The sequence below is a fragment of the Phoca vitulina genome, unplaced genomic scaffold (assembly GCF_004348235.1).
Source record: "Phoca vitulina isolate PV1807 unplaced genomic scaffold, GSC_HSeal_1.0 scaffold71, whole genome shotgun sequence".
NCBI classification, from domain to species: Eukaryota; Metazoa; Chordata; class Mammalia; order Carnivora; family Phocidae; genus Phoca; species Phoca vitulina.
In genome coordinates, this window is record NW_022589774.1 from 6,769,161 (window position 1) to 6,779,631 (window position 10,471).

The 10,471-nt window shown below is 39.8% G+C and overlaps 1 protein-coding gene across 3 annotated transcripts in view; it reads right to left on the reverse strand.

Moving 5' to 3' along the window:
- Positions 1 to 1,662: 1,662 nt before the first annotated feature.
- Positions 1,663 to 10,471, reverse strand: part of LOC116624818 (torsin-1A-interacting protein 2-like) — a 45,705-nt gene continuing 36,896 nt past the window's right edge. For all 3 annotated transcript variants that reach the window (XM_032393017.1, XM_032393016.1, XM_032393015.1), the window contains 2 exons: positions 8,004 to 8,105; positions 1,663 to 4,936 (listed from right to left, as the gene is read on the reverse strand). In XM_032393017.1, coding sequence (XP_032248908.1) covers positions 4,176 to 4,936; positions 8,004 to 8,105 — 863 coding nt within the window. In that variant the 3' untranslated portion in view covers positions 1,663 to 4,175. The remainder of the gene's footprint in view (positions 4,937 to 8,003; positions 8,106 to 10,471) is intronic.

The following is a 10,471-nucleotide window of genomic DNA, read 5'->3' on the forward strand; positions in this document are numbered from 1 at the left end:
TAGAATTAGGCAGAGGCCTTGTGCTCTCAACAACCCACTGTGGGAGCAGCCATCTGACTGGGGCACTGCGCTTGGCCCTTACATGCACCGCAGCCTGCCTGGGGCACCAGAGGCCCTCCAGCCCTGCGGAGCACCTGCTGGTCTCTAACCATCTGTATGGCCTCCATGGTGGAGAGAGCCCGCCCCCTAAAATCTCCTAACTGGTTGCTTCATACTGGACAAAGTCCCCATTTGCTGGCTGCCTGATGTGGTTTCAGGTTTCCCCAGCAATCCAGGCTCCCATGTCTCTCTTATGGAGGATAAGGGGGCCAGCCATCGGGCCTGCCTTGGCAAGGCAGTACGGAGTCCTCCAGCTTTGCCTTCAGGGCAACTATGTGCGACTGTGTAGGTTAGGACTTAGAATTAGGCAGATGCCATGGTACCCCAAGAGCCTGCATTTTAGAGCTGGCCTCTCCTGACACTCGCCAGCTGCAAGTTCCCTGGCTTCCTTGACCTGCACTGCCCACACACGCAGAGTGCACACTGTTGGCCAAACTCGAGGCAGCTAGAGCCCTCGGGCCTGTGGAGTTCAGGCCCACCCCCCACCGGCAGCTCTAACCTGGTAACATCAAGTCATCATTTTGACTGTCTGCTTGATGGGATCCAGGGCTTATCCAGAACCTAAGCTCCCAGGCGTCGCTTAATGGAGGACCTCCCAGCTTGCCTGCCTGGCCCTGCCCTGGCAAGAATGTTCAGATTCCTCCAGCTTTGCCTTCAGGGGGAGTATGCGTATTTGTCGAGGTGAGGACTTGAAATAAGGCAAATGCCAGGGATACCCATGGCCCATTTGTGGTATCTGGCCTCTCCTACTCTTGGCCTGCTCCATGCCCCTGCCTACCAGGACCTGCATGGCCCACGTATGCACCCTACACCCCGTCAGCTGACCTCTGGCAGCCGCGGTCCTGTAGACCTATGGAGCTCAGGCTGGTCTCCGACCACCTGTATGGCCTCGTCTGGTGGGAGTCCACCCACGGAAGTCGTTGAGGCTGTAGCTTACAGCTGCCAACAGTCAATCCCCGTTTTGATGTGCTGCCTGATGTGGTACGAGGCTCCTACAGAGATCAAGCCCCTCGGGTGTCTGTACTCGGAACATAACCCGGGCCAGCTCTGCAGGTTCAACGGGGTCATCAGCTGGAGGATGATAGGTCACAGGCTTGCGGAGCCTTACCACAAAGCTCGGAGGCTTTCAAATGAAATACGTTTAAACTATTTTATTAATTTAAAAAATACAAATAGAAACAATAGCATTACCACCTTTAGTGATAGGAAGTCCCTGGAACTTCTCTGCCAACCCTTGAAAACGAACTGGGAAACTTAAATTTACCTCACAGGAGAAAAACCTCCAAAGTCCACAGACAGTTTCTGATTCTACACCAGTTTCTTCTAGAAGTCTGGTATCACTCAAGAAGCAATTCATCTTAATGCAGAATGTAATTAGAGTTTTTCTGTGATAAGAAGTAAAGATGTATGGTATCATGTATGGTATCATATGCCCACAAGTCCCTGTTCTAAGTCAAAAAAACAAACTGCGAAAGTAATGAAAGATGAACTACCAGATACACAAAAGAAAACCTGGAAACTTGAAAAAACAAAACAACTGAATAAAAATTAACTGAAGAGGACATCAGATAATACATTTTAATTATTTTACATTTAAAAAATACAAAGTTTTATGTTTAAAAATAATCATTTTATTCATGAATAGACCCAAAGCTAATATACTGCTCCTTTTTAAAGTAAGTTTTGAAATAGTGGATAGAAAACTGACAATAATTTCCACTGATTGCACTTACACATGGAAAGGAAAGTTTTTTTTTTAACAAAGGCTAAACATTAAAAAAAAAAGGCCACTTTAAAATCTTTTTCTAAATTATATTGGAAGGAAATGATGAAAAACCATATTCAACTGAATGAAGAGACAAAAATTTTTGTTTCGTCGGTGATCCGAATCACTGGTAGATGAGATAGATGTGCACATTTCATACTGGTTCCTTATAGATCTGAGGTAGCACAGGTGAGCAGGCCAACAGAATAATTCTACAAGGCACCATTGGTTTTGTGTGACAGAACGCTAGCTGGCACCTGAGACCTACAAATACAGAAAAAAATTCAAATATAGTATATAAATTTTTCTTCACTTTTCTCTGATTTTATATTGGATTGATACTGATAGGATAGTCACTATGCTTTGTCTTTTTGTTCAGGAAGGTCTCTCCTCAAATCTATTTGAGAGATTCCTTCACAAAGTCGCAAATGTAACTAGTTCTTTCAGGTATGTCCCTACACTCAACTGAACACTGCTTAAGGCCCTGGTTAGAACAGATTTATATGTTTTTCCTGTGACAGATATTTTCCAATAGATTCTCTTCTCCCATGTCTCTGTAATCTTTTAGGGATCAATAAAGATCCCTGTATCTTCCTAGTGTTTCCAAAAATCCTTCCATGTTTTAATCATGTGACTTGATTCATGCTTTAATCGTCAAAATGCTTAAAGCATGAAGGAAGTCACATGATTTAAGGATGGAGGGGTTTTAGAAACACTAGGAAGATATATATACATATATATTCTGCTCCCACAACAGCAGAGAGGCCAAAACCTAGTTGCAGTATTCCAGGATCATGGTGATGGTTCCCAGGTATGCCATGTCATGGAACAGACCCTTCATTAGGTCAAGATAATTTTAGTAGTGTTCTACCTTCAGAGCTGCAATGCAAATCAACAACTACTATCTCCATAAACACTGTTCTCAATCTTTCTTATAATCACAGAACATGGCTCAACAACTAATACTGGTCATTAAAACCTCTTAGAATCTATTTACCATGTCTGCTTCCTTTTGCAAAGTATAAGATCTCTTACATTTCTTTAATTGTTAACCTAATGGTATTTCTAACCATCTAGTCGAGAAATGAGCTGCATTATGTAATGTGCCGTCACCGTGTAACAAGTGAACAGCCTGGTGCACAGTTATGTGACTACACCCATATAAAACCCACTATTCAATTAGTTATTAAACTCTGTTCTGCTTAAACGGCACTCAAACTCTCATCCTAGATAACTATAAAATTCCATTCAGGGGAAATAGAAATGATGACTAACAGAAATTAACAATAGCATCAGAAATATGCTTAGCAAATACTCGCTTATACATTCTTCTTTTCATCTGTAGGTCTTTATCTTTCATAAATAGCATGTCTGTACAATAAACCTATATTTCATCTTCTTCCAACTCATAAGCTTTAATACATTCATTATTTTCCTACCCATTTTCCTATCTTCTAAGATTTTTTTTCACTTAATCAGCGATTTTCAAATTTCATTATCAGTGGAACTCTTTGTTCCAATGAAATCTTATGGAGACTCCCACTACATAAAGCAGTCAAAAGCAGAACTGCTCTGATAAAGAGGAGGGGGTTGTCAGTAGACACAGCTTAGAAACCACTGCTCTAAAACATTCAAGAAAGCTGAAGAAAAGATATGGGCCGTTGGAATTTCTTCATTTCCAATGATTATAAACAATTTCCCCCTTGTTTCCAATTTTGAAGAACATTTCTTGAGGACAGCAGCTTTTACCTCAGCCCATTAACGGAATAAAAGCACAGTGCCTTACATATAGCTAAGTATTTTAATTCATACTTCTTTTCACACTATTAAAAAATGCAAATTAGTATAAGATGTAATCCTATGACTAAGTTATTAAAATCAGTTTTAAAAATATATAATATGTGATAGAAAAAACATTTTTTAAATTACCATTGCTTCATAACTGTAACTGCTCTAGTCCGAGTCCAAACACTAGCCAAAAGGCTCCTTATCAAGGAAACAAAAATCACTCTGTAGTCATTCTGAGAAGATTTTATCTTCTCATGCAATGATTCTGTGGTTATATTTTTGGATTAAAAAAAAAAAGCTTCAGTTACATATTCTATGCATATTTTAAACCTGATTTGCTTGAAAGGCCAGGAAAAAAAGGTCAAGTTTTGTCAAACTTAGGAAGATAGTACAAAAGTTAAAAAAATGAAAATTCTTTTCTAAAATAAGCTCATTTGTGCTTTCCAGGCTTTTCATCAACCTCCTTCCACAGAAACAGGTTTTTAAACTGATTTTTTAATAAATCCACGCCTTCAGAAACCAATTATAAAAGGCACCCCTGTTCCTCTATGTTCCTCACAGGCTGGACGGGCAGCACCAGGTGTGAAATGCGGCTCCAGAGCCCACTCAGTTTGTCCGAGTCCATGTGGTTGAAGGAGCGGGGAGTGTCAGAGTTGGTAAACCTGGCCCAGAGTAAATCTCTCACTTTTTCCTCAGTTTCCCTTGGGCCAACACTTGCTTCTAATGTCTCCTCCTCCAGGAGAACAGTCAGGACCAGGGCCACATCTTTGAAGGCGGCATTCTCGTGGTCACAATACTTGTAGAAGATCAAGGTAGAGCCCGCAGGAAGGGATTCAAAGTGGTGTACCACAGCAGCCTTCTGGCCATTCTCAAATCCCGAGCTCAGCTGCAGGTCAACCAAGTGCTTGACCGTGTCACTGTCCTCCAAGGTTCTTCCAGCCCCATCAATCTGAATGGCGGAGACTTTCTGGGAGGAGGTGTAGGCATCCGCAACGAGGTGACTCAGGCACTTCAGGGTCTCTCTTCCCTCTTGAGCTGCTGTAAATATGATGGTGGCCGGCTCAGTGGGGTTTGAAGCATTGAGGTGCCTCTGGAGAAATTTACGTCCTCTCTGCCACAAGAAGGAACTCTGGCCTGGGAATTTATCCTTCAATTGGCTGAACTGAGCCAAAAAGGCCTCCAAAGCTGGATTTTTGGGCACTTGCTGGGCTGGAGAGGAATAGTAGCTATTAACACAACTTACTGAAATAATAATCATAACCAGGAAGACAAGAAGGATGGAGCCTGTCAGAAAATGGGAAAACAAAACACAAAATTAGAACGTGGATCAGAAATAAAACCTGGGGCAAACTGAAACGAGTTAGAGATACTGTCAGATTTTATTAGTTGTGGTGAGTTTCTTTTGCCTATATCCTTTAAAGTTTGAGATATTAAGGACTACCAGAAATACTTATTCTCTAATTTCTTAGATTTAATTATTTGAAGATATAATATTTTTGTTAAAAGGTGAAAGCTAAGTTTATGTATTTGTTGCTACAACATTATAATGATGTGATTTGGAAATGAACTATCAGGATAGTCTTCCACCTTCTCAAAGTACCTATTACCTACAATAAGCCATTCTTTCCTTAAGGGTCAAAATGTAAAAATGCCACTTGAGAAATTAATAAATACTCTGCAATTAAAAAGCAGTTTTAGATATGAGGAATTCTTAATCTCAGGAAACAAACTGAGGGTTGCTAGAGTGGTGGGTGGTGGGAGGGATGGGGTGGCTGGGTGATAGACACTGGGGAGGGTATGTGCTATGGTGAGTGCTGTGAATTGTGCAAGACTGTTGAATCACAGATCGGTACCTCTGAAACAAATAATGCAATATATGTTAAAAAAAAAAAAAAAGAAGATAGCAGGAGGGAAAGAATGAAGGGGGAGAAATTGGAGGGGGAGACGAACCATGAGAGACTATGGACTCTGAAAAACAAACTGAGGGTTCTAGAGGGGAGGGGGTGGGAGGATGGGTTAGCCTGGTGATGGGTATTCAAGAGGGCACGTATTACATGGAGCACTGGGTGTTATACACAAACAATGAATCATGGAGAACACTACATCAAAAACTAATGATGTAATGTATGGTGATTAACAGAATGATAAAAAGAAAAAAAAAAAAAGCAGTTTTAGTTTCTTATTCACGAAAAGCTTTTCCTCCTATGGGAATTCCCATTTTGTTAAGGATGGCAAAGTATCTGCCAGGGCCCCTAAAGGAAAAATCCTTAAAACTCTACTGCTCTATTTCACTATTACTTATTATCAAACATTTTTAAAAAACATATTAAAACAAGCCACAGTAATTAGACACAAAAAAGAAACAAAAGGCTTCCAAATCGGTAAGGAAGAAGTAAAATGTTCACTATTTGCAGATGACATGATACTCTATACAGAAAACCTTAAAGACACCCCCAAAAAACTACTAGAACTCATAAATGAATTCACTAAAGTTGCTGGATACAAAATCAATGTGCAGAAATCTGTTGCATTTTTATACACTAATAATGAAGCAGCAGAAAGAAAAATCAAGAAAATAATCCCATTTACACACCAAAAATAGTAAGATACTTCGGAATAAACCTAACCAAAGAGGTGAAAGACCTGTACTCTGAAAACTAAGGAACACTGATGAAAGAAACTGAAGATGACACCAAGAAATGGAAAGACATTTCATGCACATGGATTGGAAGAACAAATATTATTAAAATGGCTATACTAAGGCACCTGGGTGGCTCAGATGGTTAAGTGTCTGCCTTCGGCTGAGGTCATGATCCCGGGGTCCTGGGATCGAGTCCCGCAGTGGGCTCCCTGCTCTGCGGGGAGCCTGCTTCTCCCTCTGCCTCTCTCTGTCTCTTATGAACAAATAAATAAAATCTTTAAAAAAAATAAATAAATAAAATGGCTATACTACCCAAAGCAATCTACAGATTTAATGCAATCCCTATCATAATATCAATAGTATTTTTCAGGGAACTAGAATAATCCTAAAATATACATGGAACCACAAAAGGCCCTGAATAGCCAAAGCAAATTTGAAAAAGCAAAGCAAAGCTGGAGGTATTACAATTCCAGACTTTCAGGTATATTACAAAGTGGTAGTGATCAAACAGTATGGTACTGGCACTAAAACAGCCACACAGATCAATGGAACAGAATAGAAAACCCAGAAATAAACCCATGACTATATGGTCAATTAGTCTTCGACAATCAACAAAACTAAAAGGCAACCTACTGAATGGGAGAAGATATCTGCAAATGACATATCTGATAAAGGGTCAGTATCAAAAATTTATTAAGGGCTTACACAAATCAACACCCAAAAAACAAATAATCAAATTAAAAATGGGCAGAAGAAATGAACAGCCATTTCTCCAAAGAAGACATCCAGAAGGCCAAGAGACACATGAAAAGATGTTCAACATCATTTATCAGAGAAATGCAAATCAAAAGTACAAATAGGTATCACCTCACACCTGTCAGAATGGCTAAGATCAACAACATAAGAAACAACAGGATGGTGAGGATGGTGAGGATGTGGAGAAAGGGGAACCCTCTTAAACTGTTGGTAGGAATGCAAGCTGGTGCAGCCACTCTGGAAACAGTATGGAGGTTCCTCAAGAAGTTAAAAATAGAGCTACCCTACCATCCAGTAATTGTGCTACTGGGTATTTACACAAAAAATACAAAAACACTAACTCAAAGAGATACACTCACCCCTATGTTTATTGCAGTATTATTTACAATAGCCAAATTATAGAAGCAGCCCAAGCATCCATCAATAGATGAATGGATGAAGATGTGGTGCATATATATCCAATGGAATATTATTCAGCCAAAAAAAATGAAATCTTGCCACTTGCAACAACATGGATGGAGCTACAAAGTATAATGCTAACTGAAATAAGTCAGTCAGAGACAAATACCATATGATTTCAGTCATATGTGGAATTTAAGAAACAAGACAAATGAGCAAGGACGAAAAAAAGAGACAAACCAAAATCACAGACTCTTAACTATAGAGAACAAACTGATGATTACCAGAGGGGAGAGGGTGGGGGGATGGGTTACATAGGTGCTGGGGATTAAGGAGTGCACTTGCTGTGATGAGCACCGGGTGATGTATGGAGTTGCTGAATCACTATATTGTACACCTGAGACTAATATAACACTGTAAATTAACTGTACTGGAATTAAAACAATACAACATAAAACAATGTTAAAACTGTTTAAATCTGCTAGTTTTCTAGGTGTTTTCTCTGAGATTTCTGAATGTGAATCAACATGGCAATAAAACCAGTTTTGTTCTCACCATAAGTCAAAATATCCTTTTCAGTCGTCTTTCTTACAGTATCAAGTGCATTCTCTTTGTTTTCTTCCAACTCCTGTGTTTCTTGATGATGACTTTCAGCCTCTGGGGAGAAAAGGAATATTATTTTCAGACAATACACTAATGGGGTATCATATACTTTAAAGAATTATCATATACTTTAAAGAATTATTAGATTGAGAGGACTTCTATACTTTGTAAGATCTTCTTATACAAAACTAACTTTTTTTCTGTCTTTTCCTTAAGGCTAACTATTACTTTTATTCTACTTAGAAGAATCAAATGAAGGGCTGTGAAATTCATGCAAGGTTACTGTTGCTACATTCACTATTCCTCACTGGCCCTCACATCAAGGACAAAGAAACAAGCATCCTAATATTGTAGCCAAACCTATCTACAACGTGTTTCGAGAAAACGTACAAAATTAAAAAGGGATTTAAGCAGTGTTAGCTGTGGGCACTGGCTGGCTCAGCTGGGAGAGCATGCAACTCTGGATCTCAGGGTCGTTGAGTTCAAGCCCTACACTGGGCGCAGTGGAGCTTACTTTAAATAAATTCAATAAATAAATAAATAAATAAATAAAAGTTATTAAAAATAAATAAAGCACACATAATGAAACACTTTTTCAAAAAACAGAAATGTAAGCTGAACACAAGACTCAACATCACAGGGCGATGGCACTCTAATTCCAGGGTTCAAGTCATTTGGCTTCTCAAGACCCCAAGTATATAAAAACAGAGACTCCTAAGTTTAGAGATAGGAGAGATTACTGTACAGTTACAAAACAGCTTACAAAACCAAGTGTGAACCTCTTAGTGAAGGCAGTATAAAAAGCAAGGAATACAAAGTTAAGAAAATTTATGAACTACATAAAATGTACGTGTGGGGCGAGATATCAATCTTAAAATGTGTGGGTGAAAAGGAGGGCAGTATTTTGTAGCACTCTAAGTCACTCTACAGTCGAGATGTGTGCTTACTGGAAAAATAATTCAAACTCTATTAACATAAAGAAATAAGATCATCTCCACCGATAAAGGGTCATGTATTTAGTCACAGCACACCCCAAAAAACAGGACTTTAAAATATCATATCACAGAATATGAAAGGATCTTTAATGATCCCGTACTGTAGCCCCCACCTTACCTATCATGGCAAAAGGTCTAGGGATGTGAAGGGCTTTGCCCAAGGTCACATAAAGAGATGTGGCTAAGCTGAAATTAAAACAAGGTTTCTCGGGTGCCTGGGTGGCTCAGTTGGTTAAGCAACTGCCTCGGCTCAGGTCATGATCCTGGAGTCCCAGGATCGAGTCCCACATGGGGCTCCCTGCTCAGCAGGGAGTCTGCTTCTCCCTCTGACCCTCCCCCCTCTCGTGCTCTCTCTCTCTCATTCTCTCTCTCTCTAATAAATAAATAAAATCTTAAATAAAAACCAAGGTTTCTCATCTGCTAGGTCAGCTCATTCCATTCTATTAAGTTGCTTCCCATACACAGCCTGCATTTTTAAAACAATATTTTCTTCCTCTACTCAGTGAACCTGCATACTGGTGAAAATCTGATGGAAAATTAATAGTTCATACAAGTCACATTCATTCATTTATGTAACTACTATTCATAAAGTTGCTTCTCTGTGCCAGGTGCCACAGAAACACAATGAATGACAGAGACATAGTCCTTGCCTTCACTGAAGTTACAGACTATTCTTAATGATTAGTGAATGAAACATTATTTGAGATCAGCCACTGATTTATATATTTTTTTTTTTTAAAGATTTTATTTATTTATTTGACAGAGAGAGACACAGCGAGAGAGGGAACACGAGCAGGGGGAGTGGGAGAGGGAGAAGCAGGCTTCCTGCAGAGCAGGGAGCCCGATCCGGGGCTCGATCCCAGGACCCTGGGATCATGACCTGAGCCGAAGGCAGACGCTTAACGACTGAGCCACCCAGGCGCCCCCAGCCACTGATTTATAGTGAAGCATGAATTTCCAGCCCTTAGTCGAGTCCCTGATGAACAGAATGTCTTAACATTTTATATCCCTTTGCATTTGGCAAATAGGCATTTTAGACTGAGCTCTTCGTGTACTTATAAAATACAAATCCACACATGCAATTATAGACAGAGCTGGAGAGACCAGCTGGATAGCTCTTATCCAACTTTTTCATTCTACAAATAGGAAACTGAAGTACCAGAGAGTTAAGACACTTGCCCAGGGTCACCCAAGTTAGCAAATGGTAGGGCCACAACTGGAATTCATGTCTCTTTTGTGTTCCAGTTAAGGACTTAGCCACTGCAACTACTATCTTCATAAGAGAAGATAGGATGCTTACTCTCCTTAATATAGAAGTGGGGAAAATCATGTAAAGAGAAATTAACTGATTTGCTCAAAGTCCGATAAAATATGACTGAGTTAAGGGCACTGGGCCATTGATGGTAGTTTTTAAATATACGCATC